General features: G+C 38.7%; 1 protein-coding gene across 1 annotated transcript in view; it reads left to right on the top strand.

The window, feature by feature from the left end:
• TEK (TEK receptor tyrosine kinase) overlaps nt 1-22,828 on the top strand; it is a 45,738-nt gene that overhangs the window by 17,596 nt on the left and 5,314 nt on the right. Inside the window, exons 3-22 of the mRNA XM_084505155.1 lie at nt 485-595; nt 3,788-3,940; nt 6,223-6,354; nt 7,337-7,477; nt 8,195-8,323; nt 10,048-10,202; nt 11,096-11,237; nt 11,629-11,790; nt 12,638-12,772; nt 13,437-13,730; nt 14,766-15,065; nt 15,480-15,637; nt 16,878-17,088; nt 18,116-18,226; nt 18,587-18,777; nt 19,195-19,308; nt 20,630-20,700; nt 21,312-21,352; nt 22,078-22,174; nt 22,654-22,753. Coding sequence (XP_084361281.1) covers nt 485-595; nt 3,788-3,940; nt 6,223-6,354; nt 7,337-7,477; nt 8,195-8,323; nt 10,048-10,202; nt 11,096-11,237; nt 11,629-11,790; nt 12,638-12,772; nt 13,437-13,730; nt 14,766-15,065; nt 15,480-15,637; nt 16,878-17,088; nt 18,116-18,226; nt 18,587-18,777; nt 19,195-19,308; nt 20,630-20,700; nt 21,312-21,352; nt 22,078-22,174; nt 22,654-22,753 — 2,948 coding nt within the window. The remainder of the gene's footprint in view (nt 1-484; nt 596-3,787; nt 3,941-6,222; nt 6,355-7,336; nt 7,478-8,194; nt 8,324-10,047; nt 10,203-11,095; nt 11,238-11,628; nt 11,791-12,637; nt 12,773-13,436; nt 13,731-14,765; nt 15,066-15,479; nt 15,638-16,877; nt 17,089-18,115; nt 18,227-18,586; nt 18,778-19,194; nt 19,309-20,629; nt 20,701-21,311; nt 21,353-22,077; nt 22,175-22,653; nt 22,754-22,828) is intronic.

Genomic DNA, 22,828 nt, shown 5'->3' with positions numbered 1-22,828 from the left:
CTGAGTCACTCAGCCTATTTATTTGTCTGCCAACGACTGCTTGTTCCCTACAATACATTTTCCAGTACTTTATCCAGTCTGTTTGAAAAATGTCTCAAGGGATGAAGAAACTTAGGAAAGCATTTTACAGCCAGGTGGAGCTCCTAGTTAGGAAGTGTTTCCAATTACTCAGCCAAACTCCCTTTTTCTTTTCTTTCTTTCCTTTTTTTTTTTTTTTTTTTTTTTTTTTTTCTATTTTAATGCTCCAGGTTCTAGTGGCACTCTGATGTTTCAGGTTATTGTTAGATTATTATTAGTGTTTGCAAAAGCACAGAGTAGAGATGGCTGATGCTAAATAGTCAGTGTGTGCAATAAGGCAATTTAAACATCAGAATCTGAGTGGGGGTCATGCTGTAAAACCATTCCCAGCTTCCAGCCCAGAGATCAGGTAGAGATAACAACTCCTGCTATTTATCCTAAACTTACGTCCTGTTCTGTTTTTTAGCTTCATTCCACCCAGTGGCCTTAACTGTTACAGCAAACAAGGGAGAGCACGTGAATATTTCCTTCATCAGAATGGCAGCAAAAGAGGAAGATGCAGTGATCTACAAAAATGGTAATTAACCTCTCCTCTTCCTACTATCGTTGTCTTAGCCACCTGCCACATTCCTTGAGGCATAACTCCTTATGCATCTAATGTTCCCTAAAGGAATTATTTCCAATATCTAAATAGTGAAATTGTTTGATTTATTTCTCTTCCACCAGAACATCCAATGCCTTTGCTTGGTTCCTTTTTCATTCCTTTTTTGTTTCTTTCTCTATCCCCTCATATCTTTTTTTTTTTTTTTTTTTTTTTTTTTTTTTTTTTTTTTTTTTTTTCCCTCAGAAGGTTTATTTACTGAATCTGTCTTTGCATTTCTACTGCTTCTCAACTGCATACCATTCCCTCTTCAAATGGCTTTCATAGGCCATTGAGCTTCTGTGACGCTTTTTAGATTAAGAAATTAAGCACTAGTAACCTGCTGATAGAAAGGCAGAACTGTGAACAGAACCTTATCTTCCCTTCATCCAACTACAAAAATAGTCAGGTTGTAGAATTTATGACACCAGCTTTTCTGTCTAACATAGCACCTAAATCACATGTAACTAACTCAGTGCTCAGCTGCACATTGCTGCTGCCCAGCACTTGGAAATATGTGCAGTTTGCTGTGTACGTCCTGTAGAAATGGAGGTAGCTAAAATTCAGTGCAATCATATTTAACCAGAATGTTAAATGTCAGCAAATTCTAGCTGTGGAAAGCACATGTAACAACATTCTGCTCCATCTTTGTCTACTGACAGTCTAGTTCACAGTGAACTACCAGGAGATAGGGAGTAAGTAGAGCAGGATGATGTCAGTATGTGCCAGCACACCGCAGAAGACTGCATGCAGTCAGTCAGCTTCAGTCCCACTTACTGAACACTCACAGATCCTTTCTGCAGGCTGGGAGAAAAAAATCACTTGTCCTTTCAGGGTCCCCAAGGAAATTTTGTGACCCCCCTGTCAGCATTTTCCCATGCAAGTTCCAGCTGGTATGTTGGTGCAGGAGTGTTTACATCCTGGTGCTGCTTTAGCTGGGGCTCCAACTGGAAATTTGGCAAAAAGCCTCAAATTAACTCTGGACAGTAGGTCAAGTCCTCCACCTGAGACTGCAGCTGAAATATCATCCCAGAGGATTCCTGATACAGCACCTGGCAGAGAACAGAAAAAGCATGTCCTGATACATTTAACTGTTGCTGTCTTTTGCCTCAGTCATTTAAAGTAATGCTTCCCCCTTGCAAGCCCTCACAAAGGTTTTCCAGTGAACAAAACTGGTCTGTTAAACAAAATTGTGTTAAGACATTGACATAACATGGGCCATCATAGAAAATGAGCCACAGAAAGTGACCCTTGCTAATGCAATGCTAGCATAAGGCTTTCTTAATACTTTGCTGTCAGCATTGTTTGCAGATTATGACTCAAAAGACATGCAAGCAAACAAAAACAGTTCCAGAACTAATCCCTTGCATTCATCTTCTTTGGCCCTGTTTCCTTGATGAAGGAAACATCAGACTTGTTGTCATGGTCTTATCTTCCTGCTGTTTTGACTGTGACTCTCAACAAATTTTAATCTTTCGAGGCTGCCTGAAGTTTGACTGCTAGGTAGTATGATCCCAGACAGTGAGCACCTGCTTATCTTCAGCCTGTGCATTATTTCAGCATAGTGAAAAAAGGTCTGTGGCTCCTTACCAGGTTCCATTACCACAATAAATGTAAGGAGATGCAGAACATACAAGCGTTTGGTTTGTGGTAGTATTATCTGGTCCACGGCCACTCAACATAAAAGACTAAGATGGGAAATAAGAGAAGTAATAAATAACCAGATGCACAAACCCTAAGAAGCAGCAGATAACAGAGACAACACCGAAGGCCAGAGTTCTCCAGCTGCTGAGAGGAAGAACACCACACGCTGAGGAGCTTCAACTAGAGCTGATAAGAAGGGGGATTATCATGGTTCTCAAGGAAAAAAGGGCAAATTTATAATGAGATGATCAAGGGGGACTGGGAATGAGTGAAATAACTGTATGTTTGGGGACAGAGCCAATGGGGGGAAAGCAAAGTGGAAAGTAACAAGCATTGGAGAAAGGTGCAGAGAGCAGGTAAAAGGTGTCACTTGCACCAGTGTATGCTGCGAGCCAGGACACTTGCCTGGCACAGCCTTGCTCTACAGTTAGTCCAACCTTATTAAACTGTAGTCTTAATTATTCTTCAACATGAGTGCGCACATCTAACATGTCTGTGCATGTCTATATTCTGCTGGTGACCTTCAGGCCAGATCAGAAGGCAGGCAGCACAACAGGACTAACTCCTCACAACTGGAAATGCATGCCTGGAAACAAAGGGTCTTTGTAGGGCCAGCAGATGGTGACACTGGGTGTCTATGTCCAATTACGGCAGGGACCTTTGTGAGCCAGTGTTTGTGAGCATGTACACATATGTTTTGGTGATTGCCGGCTGGAACAGGCATCAGTAGGCTGCAGCAGCCTTGCTGCAACAGATTGGGGTGGGAGGACTCCCTGGCATCCTAAGTGAACTAGATGGAGCTTCTGTTTGACAGCAACCCATGTTCAAATGTTGTTACTTGGTGATCCAGAGGGATGGGAGAAGACTAAATGTTTTCACCTTACTTAGCAAGCATGCATGACCAGCTACAGCAAACCTAGAATAATACAGACAAGCTCCCATGGTGGGGAAAAAAAAAAAAAAAAAAAAAAAAAAAAAAAAAAAAAAAAAAAAGTTAAGTTTTATATTAAGTTTTATATTAATATTTCATATTAAGTTTGTGAAGAAATGATAAAGCTGTACTATTGTCTTCCTGTAAATCTCTGAGCTACTGAGATTAAATAGGACCTGCCCAGCATTTGCTGTTTGACTCCCAGCCACATTAGGGCTTCTTACAGGGAGTCACCCTGACGTCAAGGAAGCCCAAGGAATAAAAAGCTTTTAACCACAAGACTACTAGCAACATTCTTGTAAAGCACTGCTTAACTCCAAGCTGTTTGCACCATTCATCTGCTACATCTCAAGATTCAGCTTCCTTTTCACTTGTACCTCTCCAACTACCAAGAACTAGCACAGTTAAAGAGCTGCCAGCAAATTCGTAACTCATGAATATATTCTGCTGCTTAATTCATCCCAGCTGTCCTTCCTCAGTGACCAACTCAACCTTGCTCTGGCTGTAAATGCTGAATGACTTCTGTCCTCTGTATCTGTGTGCTCCTTCCCCAGGTTCCTTCATTCACTCCGTGCCCAGGCATGAAGTGCCAGGCGAGCTGGAAGTCTCCTATCCTCATGTTCAACCACAGGATGCAGGGGTTTACTCTGCCAGATATATAGGAGGAAACCTTTTTACTTCTGCTTACACAAGGCTTATTGTAAGACGTAAGTTCCATTACTGTGTGCTAACGATTAATTGTTTAATGTTGTAATGAATCTGACTTGAAATCTACACTGTGCCCAAATAAGGCCCAGAATCTTCCTTGGCATGAGCTGCCATCAGCTTATGTCATAAGAATTTTTTTCCCAACAATCTTCAGTATAAACTGATCATGATTTAAGCAGCTGAGAGAAAAAACAAACAAACAAACAAAAAAACCCCACAACCTTCAAATTTAGGTTCAATTCATCTAACTATTGCCAAGAGAGACAGTTCTTTTCTCAGCAACTCAGCTTTTCAAATATCAAGCAATTAGGAACAAAGAAGGCAGCACAGGGTCTCTCATGAATATATGATGTGGATATGAGCAAAAATTACAAATTTTCAAATGTCTCTGTTCTTTATGGTAAGTTATATCCAAACTCCATCTATTCTAAAATAATCTTAGCGTACAGCATTGCAATTTCACAAACTACCCCAGTTTGTTTAAAATTGCCATAGTTAGCCATTAAAGCTCAACTCCCAGTGGAAAACTGGACCACTTCACAATGCAAGTGGATATTTTTTCTTAAGCATTAGAGATGGCTGGTAGCCTATGCTGCCATGCCCTATTTCATCAGATATAAAGAAAATTATATTCTATTAACTTGAATAGAAATGTAAAATTGATGTGTGAAAATAAATAGCTATTAAAGCATTTTATATGATGGACAAAATGTTTCTGAAAGTAAAACATACTTTACTTGCTAGCATCCACAGGATATCCAGGAGTTGCAAATGAATCAATGTAAAGCCCCAGATTTGGATTCTGAAGCTATGACCAGCTTACAAAATAAAATATAAAAAGGTCTGTTCTCTGCTCCAGTGCCAAGTTGCACAGCAGATGACTTGCCCATATACTGCCCACAAATTCTCTCCCATCCCTTGGAACTGCTCAAAAGCCTTGTGCATCCTGCCTATTAGGAAAACTCCTTGGGTGTAGTCTGGGACAGTTGTAGGGAACACACTAACAGTAAAGAGAAGGAATGATTTAGCCACTGCTTAGACACATGTTCAGGCTTTCTCTGAGTTACTGTTATAGGCATAGATTGATGATTTTAACAAAGGTTGTTTTTTTTTTTTTGTTTGTTTGTTTGCTTGTTTGTTTTTCCCTAAGTATGCACATTTAGTAATTTCATTTTTGGAGAAGGGGGAGACAAAACTCCCCCTGGGAGACAAAAATACCATGTTGACTCATTAAATGTATGCTGAAATCTAAAAGAGCTGTTCCAAGATTTAATTAGCTAAATTACTCCAGTTTTAGTGAGCCTATTTCAGTTTCCACTTTACCATCTTCTCTGTTCTAGTTTTACAGTAGAGAAAGTCATGAAGATCACTTTCTGTGATGTACAAAACATTGTTACAAATCAAATACTGAAAACTGTGGAGTCCTCTCAACACTGATTTCAAAAGCAACTCAGTGAATTTTGTATCTTTCAGGGATTTGTTAAGCATTTGCATGATGAGGCAACACACTCCTGTAGTGAAGTTAAGAGGTTAAGTTTTGCTTCTTTTAAATCAGTAGCAAAACTCTCACTGGCAGGATTCATAGTAGCAGTATCTTTTTAAATTAGGAAGTGGGAAAGAAAATCCTGGCATCCTGCATCAAAACTGATATATATACTGACTGCTCTTAGTCCATTTTTTCTAGAAACATGTCATCAGTTGATTGATCCTTATACAGGCCCAGTGAAGACAGTAAAGATATAGCAGAGGTGAACCTGCTCTATTGAGCTTTCAAGAAAAATACTGCTACAGAAAAAAATCATCACTTGCCAAATGCTGGTACAATGCCAGTGATGCCAAGGTTGGACCTGCTGGCTTAATATTGGTACATCCAGCTGCAGGTGAAACCTGGAGCTTTTGTAGGTCTCAAATCCCTGCTATAAGAACAGGGAAACATGTTTTTTACATGAAACATGATTACATGAAACATCTTTGCCAACTTCCAAACTTACTTTCCTAAACTGAAAATAAATAAAGAAATAAATCTACCTCTGATTTCAGAAAAGGAAGACTTTCACAGTTCCTTCTCTGAAAATGGTAGGTGGTGTATCTGTGTACTACACAGTTGATCTGCTCCAGAAAAAGGAAAACTTCCACAATGAAAAAAGTGTCTCTTCATACTAAGCCAGTTGGCCAGCATTTTGGGGTGGGAGCATATGGATCATACTATCACTTATTTTACTGTTTGACTGGTTATTGAATGAGGAGACAACAAACATGTCATTATATTTCTGCATAAAAGGATGTGAAGCTCAGAAATGGGGCCCTTCCTGTAGCTCCCACTGCCCTTCCTGCATGAACAATGGCATTTGTCATGAAGATACTGGGGAATGCATCTGTCCTCCAGGTTTTATGGGAAAAACATGTGAGAAAGGTAAGCGAATATTCTCTTCACAGATTGCTTATTAATTTGTGCACTGTAATAGAAGTTGGCAGAATGCAGTAGCCTTGTTTCACTCTTTATAGCTATCACATTTACAGCTGGTGCTGGAGACAAGACAGTGTTGGGTGAGATGAACCTGGAATTAGCATAGCAGCTCTTGTAGTTAAGACAAATGTTTCCAATTCCTCCAAAATAAGCATGCTTGAAGCTGCTGACTGACTGTTAAATGCATGATAGACTGCGGGATCTTAAGCATACACTGGCACTGGGAAATGAAGTCCTGTGACAGATTCCGAGGCTACTCCTGAACAAGCTGCCACCTGGTCAGAGGGTGAATTGTCTCTGGAGGAGCGTATCAATAATATATGTCTGCTTGGGCATATCTGTGTCTGTGTCAATTAGTTTGGATTCTGGAGTAATTGGAGCAGGAGCACACTGCACACTGATCTGTCCAAGCAACTTATGAGTACAATGCTAAATATGTACCGAAATATTCTGACCAAATTGCAGTGCTGTAAATACTACAACTCAACTATTGGAATAGATGACACCTGAACCACTCTAATTACTCACTGGTCATAGCAGAGAAGCAAAACCTTGAGCAGTTTTATATGCACTGGCTTCTAAGAAGGAGATTTGGTTTTCAAAGCATTGTTTGCCAATTAAATATTATAAAGGCTTACGAAGAGGGTTTGTTGCTGAAGCTCTATGCCCAAATATCCAAAGCAATAGAGGCTTTGATGACAGGTTCTTATATGGCAGAAAGCAATGTTTGTTTCAGCTGCCAGAACTTACCATTAGTGCAGCAATGCCTTACGATGTTTTGGAAGTTAATAGATCTAGTATCTGGATGGTAAAAATATAACTTTTATTTTAATTCATGTTTTCTATTGTCTAAAGCTGTATCATTGGAAGCATTAGCTCTCTTGCAGACTTACTGCTCTTGGATCTTTCACTCTCTTCCCTTCAATAGCTTGTGGAGCCAATACATTTGGCAAAACATGTGAAGAGAGCTGCAAAGAAAACTATGGCTGCAAAAACTATATGTTCTGTCTGCCAGATCCATATGGTTGTTCTTGTGCCACAGGATGGATGGGACTGGAATGTGATAAAGGTATAGTCAAAAATATGGGGAATGGTGTGAAGAGTCCTTAATGTGCTACACATATGAAACACAGAAGGAAACTAACAGAGGAGAGTAAGAGAGGGAAATGTTTCCATTCTGTAAAAAAAGGGATAATAACATTTAATTACCTCAGAGGAGTATTTCAGATCCTCAAAAGAAAGATTAAGCAAAGTTGCAAACTATTCAAATTTTTCAGCAAAATGAATTGATGTTGTAACATCAGCTCTGATAACAGCTATAGCCCTGCCATATTTCTACATGTCACACTGAGCTATTCACTGTCAATCACATATCCAACTACTGGGCAATAATTAGCCTTGTTCATTTCTATTAGACTGAAATCTCTTTGGGACATGATGCACATCTTCATGCACGTGTAAGTTCTATGATTCATTGGTGCTGTTAACACTGATGAAGTTTTGACACTACCACAGTGCAAGTGTGAAACCACAGTGGATGTCAAAGAAGCTTCCATATTTCCATCTAGCTTACAAATGACAGGCAGGGATATAAATATGCTCTATATTTCATGTTATTTGCTCTCTAGATGCTCTGTGGATGACTTAGTGCTGCTACATAGAGTTTCAAACTCAACCCAACTGAGGGAAGTAAACTCTACTGGAGAGAATTTATGCATGAAATTGAAAACTTATGGAAGACATTATCTAGTACCTTTACACTAACTGGCAACATATGTACTTGCAGAGTGCAAACCTGGTTTTTATGGATCAGATTGCAAACTCAGATGTAATTGTCACAATCGAGGGACGTGCGACAGATTTAAGGGCTGCATCTGCTCCCTTGGATGGCATGGTCTGCAATGTGAAAAAGAAGGTAAAGCAAGGTAACACGGTAGTAAATGACTTTTCCCCAGTGTAACTGAAACAGATCTTCATGATGGTGTAGCATTTCCACTTCAGGCTGGTATCCTTATGCTGTCAATTACATTCCAAGGGCCCACATGTATCTGTATACCTTTATTGTAGTGTGGTGTTTCTGAGCACTATATGATGCATTTTATAGGCCAGCATGCTACAGTTACATCTGACTTAGAGCAGACTTATATCTGCTGCTTACACCAGGTAAAGGATTGCCAATAGGCTGAGGGAGGTGATCCTTCAGCTCTGCTCAGCATTCGTGATGCCATACTTGGAGTGCTGGGTCTGGTTCTGGGACCCCCAGTACAACAGCAACCATATCAGGAAGAGCCCAAAAATGGCCACGAAGTTGATGAAGGGACTGGAGCACCTCTCCCATGAGGAAAGATTGAGGGAGTTGGGACTATTCACCCTGGAGAAAAGAAGGCTTGGGGCTATCTTACCAATGTGTGTTAATACCTGACAGGAAGGTGCAAAGAAAATGGAGCCAGGCACTTTTCAGTGGTGTCCAATGACAAGACAGGAGGCAGTGGACACAAAATGAAACACAGGAGGTTCCCCCTGAACATCAGGAAACGTTTCACTGTGTGGGTGACCAAGCACTGACACAGGTTGCCCAGAGAAGCTGTGGAGTCTCCCTCCCTGGAGGTCTTCAAAAGCTGCCTGGACATGGGCCTGAGCAACCTGCTCTAGGTGTCACTTGAGCGGGGGGTTGGACCAGGTGACCTCCAGAGGTCCCTTCCAACCTCAATCATTCAGGGATTTTGTGACTTGCTTTCATTAAATGTAGTGTTACAGTCCTTACTCTGTAGGCTTTGACATCAGCCTTAATATAAATTACTGAAAGGAGCTGGACATCTTACTATCAGCTTTTGGATAGGTTTGTGCTGTTTTACCTTTAAGGTTTATTGCATACCTGTTACTCAGCTGCACACACTCCTACACCACCAGGTTCATGATCTGAAATTGATGACAGAGACACTAGGACTACCCCAGAGTTTAAAGCAGCTCTGCCTCTTTGACAGAGTTAGGCTTGCAAAGCTGGATGTACTTCATTCAGAATACATTTGGATTCAGGCAAGGCTGGCACACAGCATTTTATGAAATGCACTCAGCAACTATCATTTCTGCTTGTTAAATAAAGTGACGAATTCATTGTTAACTTTTAAAAGTTTTCAAACACACGCACGCAAAAAGTAATAAATAAATAAATAAATAAATAAATAAATAAATAAATAAATAAAACAGCCAAAGAAACAAAGCCATGACACAACCAGCTGAACTACACCATTGTGATCCAACTGCTCTTGTGAAAAGACATAATGGAGAGCTAATAGTTACTACACATTCATTGCAAATTGTGTGCATGATTTTGCCATAAGTAGTGTGTGTGTGCTTAGAATATAAAAAGGTACACGAAAGAGAGGGAACGAAAGAGGAAACGAAGAATGCATAGAGGGGTTGTTTCTTCTCACATGCTCTTTACTCTGTTATAACAGTGTTGACTTTGGTAAGCTTTGGATATCTGTGGGTATGCTCACATACATGAGGGAGGATCAGATACGTATGCTGCCTAAGCTTTCCAGTGTACATGTGCATTATATGCCTAAGCGTGTTTGATGCTGCCTTTTGAAAGTTCTGTTTGAAGGATGACATTAAAATATTATATATATTCTGCAGGTTCAGCAGATCTTTCACCTCAGATAGAAAACTTACTAGACCCTGTGGAACTCAATTCTGGTGTCGAGTTCAAGCCTTTTTGTATAGCTACTGGAATGCCACTTCCTAAATCTGAAGAATTTAAACTTTTGAAGCAAGATGGAACTGTCCTAAGGGTGGGCTGCTGATTAATTGCTTCCTGTTATTTCTGATATTTATACTGACTTTATCTGTATTTAATGCACACTGTGCTTTATAAGCATAACATGAAATTCCAGTATTCTGAGATTATCATATTGCTTATCACACTGCTCATTGCTTGCTGTTCTTTATTTACTGAGTTCCTGTTCCAAAAAGTTTAAAACTTTGCTAGAATCCACATGACTTACAGGGCTAGCAAAAACAAACAAACAAAAAAAGTGATTTAGATGAATGGCTCTCACATAGACTAGGACCTGTTGAACAACCAAATCAGATCATGTTGACATTCCTGAAAATGAGAAAAAAATCTTGACTTGTTGATAAATTTATAAATTATACTTTGAAATATATATAAGTAACTTACTTTTAATTCTGCTCTTCCTCTATGACTAACTGGTAAAAATATAAAATATGTTACTAAATAGGGTAGAAATTAATCATAGTCTCTGAAATACTAGTGATTATTTATTTTTCAATTTTCAATTATTATTTTTAAATAATTTTAAATATTTTTTCAATTATTGAATCTATGTTGTGTATTGAAGTTATGTTTACTATGTAAACACTAAAAGAAGGAATATATATACAGCCTTTGATTTAAACAGATTGAAATCAGATACATGGATTAGAATTTAAATAGAATGAAATCAGATACATGATCAAACACAGCAGTCACCATGTGAGCTTCCTCAACTGTAGAAATAGAATTCACGGACTGAAGCATATGTGAATCTATGGAACTGACTTCTATAGAGCCTCTCTAGTGACACCACTAAACACTAAATGAATTCCGAGACTGTGAGAAAAGTGGAATGGAAAAAATCCGTAATGCCCACAGTTTTCAGGTCCATGTCTTTTTTCTTTTCAGCCTTCCTTAATTGTCACCAGTAATCGCTCTGAAGCTATGTTTACAATTAATCGAGTCCAGCCCCGTGACACAGGAACCTGGGTCTGCAGCGTGCAGACGGTAGCAGGAATGGCAGAGAAACCGTTTCAAGTTACAGTTAAAGGTAAGAGCATAAATCTTTTCTAATATCTTTGCCTCTCTATTTTTAAAAGAAGATTTATAGTCTAACATGGCAGGGCTTGCCATTCCTGAGCTGTAGAAAGATGTCTGAATAAATATGTACAGTCAGAATATAAACATAAGCCTCTTATAAGTGGCACCCTAATTAACTGTATTGGGGTATAAAAGTGTGATGGTAAGGATTAAAAGAATAGGCAATTTTTTATAAAAAATTTTTGAAGAATACAAACAGTGAGTTTTAGGGTCTAAACCCCTGTCTACTTTTTAAGAGTTTGGAAGAGCATCTCCCATTTTCCTGTAGATGTAGGAAGATACCAGAGTTTTACTGATGTAGGGAATTAAAAGGCTGGTTTAATACTTGCATTCTTGCTCAGTTCCTCCTGTGCCACAATATGCCCCACGGCTGACAGACAGTGGACATAATTTTCTCATTATTGATATCAATGCTGAGTTACATCTTGGAGATGGACCTGTTGTGTCAACAAAACTCCTGTACAAGCCAGCAAAGCGGTATCAGTCCTGGATGTCTGTAGAAGGTAAGATTCTCTAATTCTCTCAAACACAAATTTCACCTACTTACTGAAACATAATTTGGTGTCTGCCCTTGACCCAGATTCAAAAGTCTCTGTAACCTAAAGCTAAATCTTTTATGACTGGCCACGTGGCTCTGCATAACAGTACTGTATAATGTTAATGTGAATGTGGTACACTGACAGTGGTTGGAAGTGTTTATTCAATTTTCAGTAATCAAAAGGTTCCCCCCTTCCTCCCTAAGATAAACAGTACTCAATGCTGGGCCCAGCTGTTGAAGTCCTGTGCAAATTCCAGTTTTTCAAAAGCAGTGAGAAGTATGGAGAGGTACTGAAGCATCTGCTGTATTCCTGTATGCTTATTGTGCCCTTCACTGCAACAAATATTTTACGTAAATAATGATTAGGAATGGTATGGGTAAAGTGAAGCCTGCTTGTGAGTGAGATGACCACTTTGTCTAAAATAGTACAGGAAACATTACAGGAAACATTACAGGAAATTAAACAAGTGAACAATCATTACTCTAACCCATGGCACCCCAAGATCTGCACACAAAATACATACTGCTGAAGTAACCAGTCCTGCTCGGACCCAAAGGAAGGATTGATGGAAACATCCCTTGGGCTGGGTCAGAACCCAGCGGTTACTATGGGCTTATGTTGCTTATGTTAAAAATCCACATATTATATGCTTCAAATAGCTTATCTTAGGGAATTGGGAACAAAAGAAGAGCCTGAGTATCTTACCTTCCATGTCTAGTCATTCAGGAATACATGTATTTTCCTGCCCTTTTCTTTCTTATAATTTTTCAGTATGGGGTATACAGCTTTACTGTTTCTTTCTCCATCTCAGTAAAAGGCACAACCAAAAGACTGGACAATCTGGAACCAAAAACAGAGTATCAGTTCTGTGTTCAGCTGAGTCGGCAAGGGGAAGGTGGGGAAGGCCATCCCGGACCACAGGCTAGCTTCACAACAGCTGCACTTGGTAAGTCATCCATCACCTTGGCTTTTCAGAAAAGGGCCATTTCGGAGGGTTATGTCTGTGGTCTGCTCCCTGATCGGCCAGAGCAGTTTCATTTGAGCAATGTCAGCAGCTAGATGTGAAAAATATGGAGAGCCTTTTGAAATAATCTCAGGCAAAGGGGAAAAACAAAGCAAAACAAAACAAAACAAAAAACAGGGGTGAAGAAAACAACCCTGTATGTAAGACAGTTCTATTATGCTCCCTGATTTAGAAGTGAAGGATCTGGGAAAGGAAAATATGCATAATTTGCCTGACTAAGCAGCAGAATTGGAGATAGAAAACACTTTTGCATGCTAGTCCTTCCTTCTAACACCAGATTGGTCCTTTCACTTACTATTAGATCAATTTACTTTAAAAATTAAAATGTCTGAACAAGCAGATAAGTTTTCAGTTCACTTGAGGAGACAGCCCAAACTGAATACTGACGTACAAAATAAATGAGGATTCCACTAGGAATTACCAAACAAGACAGCAAATTTCTGGTAACTGGGTGGGGTGTGGGAGGGGAGAAATGCCCTTTGTCACTTTAAGTTAGAGCAAGTGGCTGGGAATAACTGGTACCCCTGCTTTGGTTTACATACCAGATGTGAAGTGTTGTTCCCTGTCTCACTGTGGCTTCTCCAAGGTCTTCCTCCACCAGAAGGTCTCACACTCCTTCCAAAAAGCACAACATCACTGAATTTGTCATGGCATCCTTTAACGCTGAGGACAGAGGACGACATTCGTGTTGAAGTGGAAAGGAAGAGCGTGAATGACAATGGTGACGAGAGCAGTGTTATTACTCAAGTGCCAGGAAATATGTCCACACTGATCATTAAAGATCTTGAGCCCAGACAGCAATACATGTGCAGGGTACGGGTGAACACCAGGTCCCAAGGAGAATGGAGCAACTACCTGTATGCGTGGACTTTCAGTGACAGTAAGTAGCTGATTCACTTCCGTTTAATTCTTCCTCTTTCCCCCAGCGGTCAGAATGATTGTTTCTTAATCACTACATTAAAATAAATCCTTTGTTTTGGTAACACTCAGTTCCTGATGACAACCTGTCATGGTTGCTATTACTATTATTATAAAGAAAATCTCTGTATTCAAAGGAATTCTTACCTTGGGAATTGTCAGGAACTGATGATGAGTTTTATGAAGAAAAAAAAAAAAAAGGAAAAATAAGTGAAAAGCTTGGGAATTCACGTCTTAATATCAGTGTGATTTGTGCTTCTAACACACATAGCATTTTTTTCTCCTTGTAGTGATGAACACACAGATTTTCATAATCTAAGCTCTTTTTTAACTCCAAAAAAAACAACACTCAGACCCTGCAGTTCTGCCATGTCAATACAGGAAGAGTCAGCTTATAAGGAACAAAAAGAAGATGCAATGAAAGGTACACATCCCTGTGAGCAAAGTGTAGTTTCAGTGTAGCTATGCTCAAGATCAGTGCCCGTGCTTGAATTCCTGAGTGCGAACAGTGCCCTTATGGTCACAACCATGGTTAAATAATTAACCATATTACCATTTTAACTAGGTAATATGGTTAATTGACTATTAATAACAAGCTAGAGAAGTGAGAAACAAAGAAAAGAAACCAAAAGCACCTTCCCCCCATCAGCCCTCTTCCACCTCCTCCCCCCGAGCGGCACGGGGGAATGGGGGTTATGGTCATTAACTTTAAAGCAATTATGCTGTCCTTGCAGAACAGCTTAGAGCATTCATATCCTTTTTGCAAGGACAGGGCTACACTGAATACTACTCCAACCTCTACTGGAAGTATGGAGTACTGCAATATGGGTGACTGCACATGGTTCATAAAACAGTTGTGCTCAGTTACCAAAGCTTGTCAACAAAATTCTTCTGTTTAGCACAACAAAAACACTGCATAAAGTGTTTGGCCTCTGAGGGAAGGCAGAAGAGGTGATGTGCTCTCCAACACTTAATGTGTGTTTATATCTGTTCTCAGGAATCCCTCCTGCACCGTACAACATCAAGTTTTCTAACACCACTGACACATCTTCGGTCATCTCTTGGACAACTGCCGAGGGTCACTCCATCTCCTCCATCATCATCAGCTACAAAATTTATGGCAAGGCTGAGTACAACCACATCGACATTATCATTAAGAATACCACCATTACTCAATACCATCTCAAGGGCCTCGAGCCAAACACTGTGTACCAGGTTCAGATTAACGCTCAGAACAACATCGGCTTGAGCAATCCAAACACATCCTTTGAACTGAAGACTCTTCCAGAAACTAAAGGTTAGTTTTTCCAGCATGCCGGACTTGCACAAACCAGGGCTGATGGTATAAACCAGTTAGATAGAGCAAAGTCACAATATCCTTTTTTTTGACTCTCAGTTCCCTACATGGCATCAGTGAAGTGGCAACATACAGCATTTGTGTGTATTCACTAGCAAGCGCCCAACAGCTCATAAATTAATGGAGTTAATTAGATCACTGAATGTGACCTCAGCTTTGCTCTCCCTGAAATAAGCAGGTGCTCACAAATCTGAAAATCAGAGCATACAATGTCTGTGACATTTTTGTAAAACAAGGGGATATACCTACATGTCTTTACACTGTTTATAAGATGGGAGTGTCTAGCTATGCATTGTTCATGGCTTTTTCAGAATTACCTGGAAATGACAAACTCTTTATGTGCTTCCTCAACAGCTCCATATGAATCCAAAGGAGGCAAAATGCTGCTTATTGCTATCCTTGGCTCTGCAGGAATGACCTGTGTAACTATTCTCCTGGCCTTTCTCATCATGCTGCAGTTAAAGCGAGCCAACTTCCAGCGCAGAATGGCTCAGGCTTTCCAAAATGTGGTGGTGGGTTTCTAGCTTTCCTCTAGCAGTGTGGCTAAACATTTTTGCCCCATCTTTTGCAGTGTTGGGTTTTGTTTTTGTTTTTTTCACTTCCTTTTCTTTGGCCTTTCCAAATACAATCTCCTCTTCATGTATGACATTAGTGCTGTTGCTAGTGACCCAGAGCTAAAGCAATCATAGCTATAGGCTATGAGACAGATGACCTGACTTGAAAAAAGATACACACAATTCATCCTTCTCTTTTCTGTCTTGTTGTCCCTGTGTATGACAAGTATCAAGCCATGCAGAATAGAAGAGCTTGTTTTCCTTTTGTGAAGTTATGTCATTTTGAAAACTGCAGTACTTTTAACCATTGCTTTTGAGCATCAGTGACTGATCTGCCACATCTTTTTAACCTGGGGAGAGGACAGCAGGGATCAGTCAATGGCAACATCATAGCTTTGGCAGTGATGAAATTGCTGAAGTTTGTACTATCACGTAGAGCTCCCTCTCTGCATATACTTGTATCCTGCTGTAGCTTCTGCCTCACTCAGCTTTCCAGTGTTATCTCTTACTTCAAAGGGGAACCCACAAAGGAGAATGAAGCTGGGCCAAGGAACTCCTCCAATTGGATCTCCACAGGTTATTTCTTAAAAAGGGGACTCATTCAAAAAGATGAATGGTCTCCAGGCCACAAAAAGAGTCCCCAGGCCACACAGAATAGGTCCTGCTCCTTCTCTTGAAACTTTTCCCCAAAAAAGTGTTTATTGGGCATGTGTGGCTGAAGTGAAGATGTCTCAAGTATGGCAGAGAATCATTTCCTGTCTCTTTTCTTTCCTTGCATTGTCTTTCTTCAGTCTTCCTACTGAGCCTGATTAGCACAGAATTTACTCAAGACAAACAAAGAGATAAATCTTGCCCTGAGACTTAAAACTGGTTCTGAGATCAATTTTTTCAAATGATTTTTGCCCATCTCTTTCACGTTCACTAATTGGAAAACTGTTCAGGATGCCAAGTACAAAGGTACTTATGGATAAATTAGGAGTCTGATTAATTTTGTAGATCTAGGCACAAGTGCTTGATGCAGCCAGTGTCTAAAGTAGGTGTAGTTTGCTAATGTACTCACTCGTGTGTAAGCAGGAGATGGTTCAGGTTGTGTGTATGCGTACACCAGTGAGCACATATGTATTTAGGGAGGGTAAGCATGGTATTGCTCAGTAAAGAAGAAATCATACTTAATGTCATTTGCTTAACTCTGTTACAGAGGGAAGAGCCAGCTGTACAGTTTAACTCAGGTACTCTCACTCTGAGCAGGAAAGCCAAAAACAGCCCAGATCCCACCATTTATCCAGTTCTTGAGTGGAATGACATCAAATTTCAAGATGTGATCGGGGAAGGTAACTTTGGACAAGTCTTGAAAGCACGAATTAAGAAGGATGGCTTACGCATGGATGCTGCAATTAAAAGGATGAAAGGTAGTAAAGATCAGACTCCGAGACTGTAGACTTCTCTTGGCTGTTTTTGTTTGTGTTTTTTTGTTTGTTTGTTTGTTTGTTTGGTGTTTTTTTTTTTTTTTTCCAAGTGTTCCTCTGTCTTAAGAAGTGCTTAGTAGCCCCCTCCTAATGTTTAAATAAATATTCAAAATTACTAGTGACATTATAATGGCTGATACTAGGCCAAGATTTGTGTTCTGGCAAAGACTACATTTCTGCTCTGTCATGTTGGTCTATATTTCTCTTTAAATGCTAACATCATTAAGGATTATGAATTTTGTACTTCACAGACTAGTACAAACTTCACATGTGAATTTATTTGCAGAGGAGGAGCCATTAAAACATGCATTTGATAGAAACAGGTGCACTGAGCTAGCCTTGGGGCACAGCATTTAGGTATCTCGCTTACCTCATCCAGTCACAGATAACTACATCTCTGCATCTGTACATACATACACTAAATCAAGGGTCACTTGCTTTCTTTGTACTCATTGGGCCTGACTGTCATGTTCCAGAGAGAACTACAACGCATGGAATACTGCAAGAACGCATGTATTTTTTGCGATTCACTAGATTGTTATGTAGGCAAATTGGGAGACACTCAAATAAAATCAACATTAAAAAATGAGCCAAGGTCTGCATGCAGGCAGAAATAATCACAAGCACACAAAAGGAAAGATTTTTAGGCAGCTAGCTGCAGTATGATCTGCTATGACTTTTTAACTTTTGAAATAAGTGACAGTTGTGTAATATTAAAATGTTTTCTTTCTCTGGAGATGGCTGCTGCAAACGTTAGATTCTCTCCTTTTTTTTTTTTTTCTCCTCTTTGAATGAAAAATCATATTTTTCAAGTAAATATAATTTTTCAAGTAATGTATCTTAGAGATTTCCTCTTTCTATTGGGAATGAAGCTGTAGTGCCCCAGGCAGCCCAGAGTCCTCACAATTAACAATATAATCCTAAATTCAGTTCAAAGGAAAACATAAATGAACACTGATTTGATTTTCAGAGTATGCCTCGAAAGATGACCACAGAGACTTTGCTGGAGAACTTGAAGTCCTTTGTAAACTTGGTCATCATCCCAACATCATAAATCTTCTGGGAGCATGTGAACATCGGGGTAAGACACTATTGAATACATGCACTTCAAAAAATCATTAAAAACAACGACAACAAAAACAGTATAGATTCATATTGTCCATAGAAACACCAGCTCATGAACAGGTTTTTCTGTGCAACACTTAGGTTAAAAAGCCAAATACACTTGGCATTAAAGCTACAAGTCCATGTTAATCCATCAGAAATGATGTTCACCAGTAGTTCTAAATTCTCTATCACACGTAGGAATTACACCATTTGATATTTCCCCATGAATCTGATTTGTTTATTTTATTGTTATTTTACATCACTGTAGGTTTCCAAATACTATTGCTGAATGTCTTTTACTTTGTGATACACTTACTATCTGATTTTTCATTAGGATATCTTTACCTTGCCATTGAATATGCCCCCCATGGAAATTTACTGGACTTCCTTCGGAAAAGCAGAGTGCTAGAGACAGATCCAGCATTTGCCATTGCCAACAGTACTGCATCTACACTTTCCTCTCAGCAACTTCTCCATTTTGCAGCAGATGTTGCCAGAGGGATGGACTACCTGAGCCAGAAACAGGTCAGTCCTAAATTTTCTACCCACCAAGGGCAGAGTATTCATTTTTCAGGGACTATGCTTTTAAATGAGATCAATATAAGGTTTTAATTTTAGCTTCGATAGCACACACAGAGTGACCATTATTTTGGTGTGTTCACTCAGAGCTATCAAATACTATGTCACAGGGAATCAAGGAGGAGGCATTCAAACTTACAAATGATGTAACTAACTGCTCTCATCTTTAGCTACAGTTTAAAATGTTCTAGGTAATGGCATACTAAGCCATTTGTTTTGGTTTTCATTTTTATTCTAAATGCTTCCAATTTTCAGTGGAGCATTGAAATAACACATTTCAAGTTCACAGATACCATAGTGATTTCTGTTTTTTTTTTTTTGTTTGTTTGTTTTTTTTTGTTTTGTTTTTTTTTTTAATTTTAGTTTATTCATCGAGATTTGGCAGCAAGAAACATCTTGGTTGGAGAAAACTATGTTGCAAAAATAGCTGACTTTGGTTTATCCAGAGGTCAAGAAGTTTATGTTAAGAAGACCATGGTAAGACTCAAAAGCCATATAGTCTGTTCTCATTTTTGTTTTCTTGTTTCTTACTTTGTATTGTAATATAAACAAAAATGTAAACTCATAGGTACTACAGAACCAATTATATACATGTATGAATACTTATAATATACTAACATGTATAAATATTTATATTAACTATTAATACACATGCATTACCTGTAAATCAGCTCAATAACAAGTTTATAATATATATAATTGACAATTACTTCTGTGAAGATGGATGGCAGTAAAATAACCAATTTTGTAATCAGTAATGAGATTTAGTTCAATTCTATATAGAAATGCATAGAATATACATTTGATGTATGATGGATGTGTACTGGAGCTGTGAGAATTATATTTTTGTGCCAGAGTTTATCTGGCTGGGGCAATCTAGTTTAATTTTATTGAACAAGCACAAAGTTAACAAAACGGTAATAACAGATACACTAGGATCTATGAGTTGACAAAACAGCTCTCCAGAGCTAATGCTTTGGAAGACATAGAAGAGAAAGATGTCTAATAAACATCAGACAACCACAGTCTAGGAATAACACTGGGTGATCAAGGGAATGGGACTGCTTAGAGACTCATGACATTACTCAAGGATTATTTCCAATTTGTCTTGAGATGCTGGTTGGATAAATTTTGTTAGCTTTAGCTTGAACTGTCCCTTCAGTATGTAAACATACAAATCAAGTCACGACACAACTAAAGTAATAAGTCTAATTACTTAATAAAGTTTGCTTGCTTACAGTCAATTTTCATAAATATAACATGTAGAACAATTGCTGGGGATTAAATTGTGGTATCTGTTGGAGTGGGTCCAGAAGACAATCATGAAGATGATCAAGGGGCTGGAGAACCTCTCCTGTGAAGCCAGGTAGAGAGAGCTGGGGCTGCTCAGCCTGGAGAAGAGAAGGCCCCAGGAAGACCTCATTGCGGCCTTCCGAAGGACGGCCTACAGGAAAGATGAAGAGAGACTCAGGGAGTGCAGTGGCAGGACAAGGGGTAGTGATTTTAAACTAAAGGAGGGAGGTTTATATTAGATATAAGGAAGAAATTCTTCACTGTAACTTTGGTGAGGCACTGGAACAGGTTGCCCAGATAAGTTATAGATGCCCCATCCCTGCAAGTGTGCAAGGCCAAGTTGGGTGGGGCTTTGGGCAATCTGGTCTAATGGGAGATGTTCCAGCCTATGGCAGGGTTGTGGGGTAAACTATATGTTCTTTAAAGAATCCAATCCGAACCGTGCTATGATTCTATATTGTTATTCCAACCACCAACAAACCAACTTTCATGAAATAATTTCCAGGGACGGCTTCCAGTGAGATGGATGGCAATTGAATCTTTGAATTACAGCGTTTACACCACTAATAGTGATGTGTAAGTATGTTTTAAGGTGGTCTTTTTAAAATAATCTTTTTTTTTTCAATATCAAGGAAAGTTTGATAGCAAGTATAAAGACATGCACTGAACACAAAAAAACTCACAAACTATGTCAGTATGAGTAAGTAAATGGCAAGAAAAAATGGAAATCAACAACAAAAATAGTTACTTCTATTTCATCAGAAATGTCTGAACTAGTGTCCACAAGCTAATTAGATTTGGGTTACTAATAGAGGTACATTTCTCACTTGAAATAAAAAATTCTTCTGAATTCTCAGGTGAGTCAAAGAAAATCAGTATTTTAGTCAGGAATCTGGAACTGATATTTAGCAAAGCAATTCAGTAAGAATGCTGTTTTTGCTGAGAATGCTTAAGTCTAGTCAAGAACTCTGATGGACTTACAGGGAATTAATTTTGCTAAAGATCTCGTTCCAAGCGTTCCAGTTCTATGAACCCTAAAATTACACAAAAATTGGTAAGAAAAAAAAAATAGGGAGATTGACTCACATTTCTTTATGTTCTCTGATTATTAGCAAAATTACCTACCATTTTAAAATATGGTATCTTGTTGCATTCTGGTGGCATTCAATAATACTCCTCTCTTGTAGATGGTCATATGGTGTCCTATTATGGGAAATTGTTAGCTTAGGTAAGTATGTGGATTTTGTTCTGCACAAATAAACTCATCTGGGTCAAGCAACCTCTACTCATTCAGTCTGCCTACAGTTCCTTGCTTTGCATCACTCTGCTTTTTTTTTTTTTTTTTTCCTGTTTGATTTTACAGAGCCTTATTTAGCTTCAGTATTCTTGGAAATACAATCATCACATTTTCAGTTCAGATACCATTCTAAATGAGAAAAACATCATGACCATATTTTCATGGCACTGTAAAACCCAGGGCATATCTAAATGTAAGATTCAGCATATCACATTATTTGTAGCCTTAATCCAAAATGCTGTAATGTTGATGGGTAGTTTTTGATCATCCCCCTCAGTTTTAAGTCAACATTTACATTGTAAATACTTCTTTTTGATAAACTTCACCAAGTACTGTCAAAGAAAATTTTTGAACATTAATGAAATTTGAGGGATTTGTTGTTTTTTTGTTTGGTTGATTGGTTTGGTTTTGTTCTTGAGTAGTTGAAAAGCTGTTTTGTTGTTACTGCTTCCATAATGCATAATGCACAGTTTGAAGAGAAAAATGAAAGCCAGTATAAATTTTTATCACCTACAGGGCTGGTACAAAAACATACTGTCTAATGTTGGACTAATCCACTTGTTACTGAGTCAGTCATTGTTTTTCCTATCTGCTATGAAATTACATTTTTTAATTAAAAAAATAGTGTTCATCACAATGATTAAACCCTGCTTTAGGTGGAACACCATATTGTGGAATGACATGTGCAGAACTCTATGAAAAATTGCCTCAAGGGTACAGACTGGAAAAGCCTCTCAACTGTGATGATGAAGTGTAAGTAACTGCCTCGGCAAACACAAAACGAAACACAGCATAATCTATAGGAAATAAACAAATGTCTACAATAAACTATTTTTTTTTTTTTATAAAAACAAACATTACATTAAAAATTGAAGGGTGCACAAGTGGAAATAATTATTTCAGGCCCTTTCTGCCCAGCATGCACTGTTATTTGCAATGAGCCCTTTCCGAGGCTTCCCGCTCCTGCCAAATATACTGTTCTCAATGCAATATGGCTGGGCTTTCACTTGAGGTTCTTGATTATTCCATAGAAAAATATTTTTTTTTCCAGACAGAAACCAAATGTTGAAAATATAGATCCAGATATGTATACAAGTCCTTTTAAAAATAATAAATATAAAATTTATTATATATAAAATGTATAAAATTATTTTATTAATAATAAATTTACAAGAACTAATGGCTCTAACCTATGTGTCTAAAACATCCTGTGTTGGTGTTTGTTTTTAAAGGTATGACCTAATGAGACAGTGCTGGAGAGAGAAACCATATGAAAGACCATCATTTGCTCAGATATTGGTGTCACTGAACAGGATGTTAGAAGAAAGAAAGGTAAGAATGAATCCACATGAATGAATTAGGCCATGAATATTTTCAATACAGTTTAGGATTCTTGAGGTAATGCAA

Source organism: Aythya ferina (assembly GCF_964211825.1).
Source record: "Aythya ferina genome assembly, chromosome: Z".
NCBI lineage: Eukaryota > Metazoa > Chordata > Aves > Anseriformes > Anatidae > Aythya > Aythya ferina.
The sequence above is the reverse complement of the archived record's forward strand: the minus strand, read 5'-3'. Positions and strand labels throughout refer to the sequence as shown.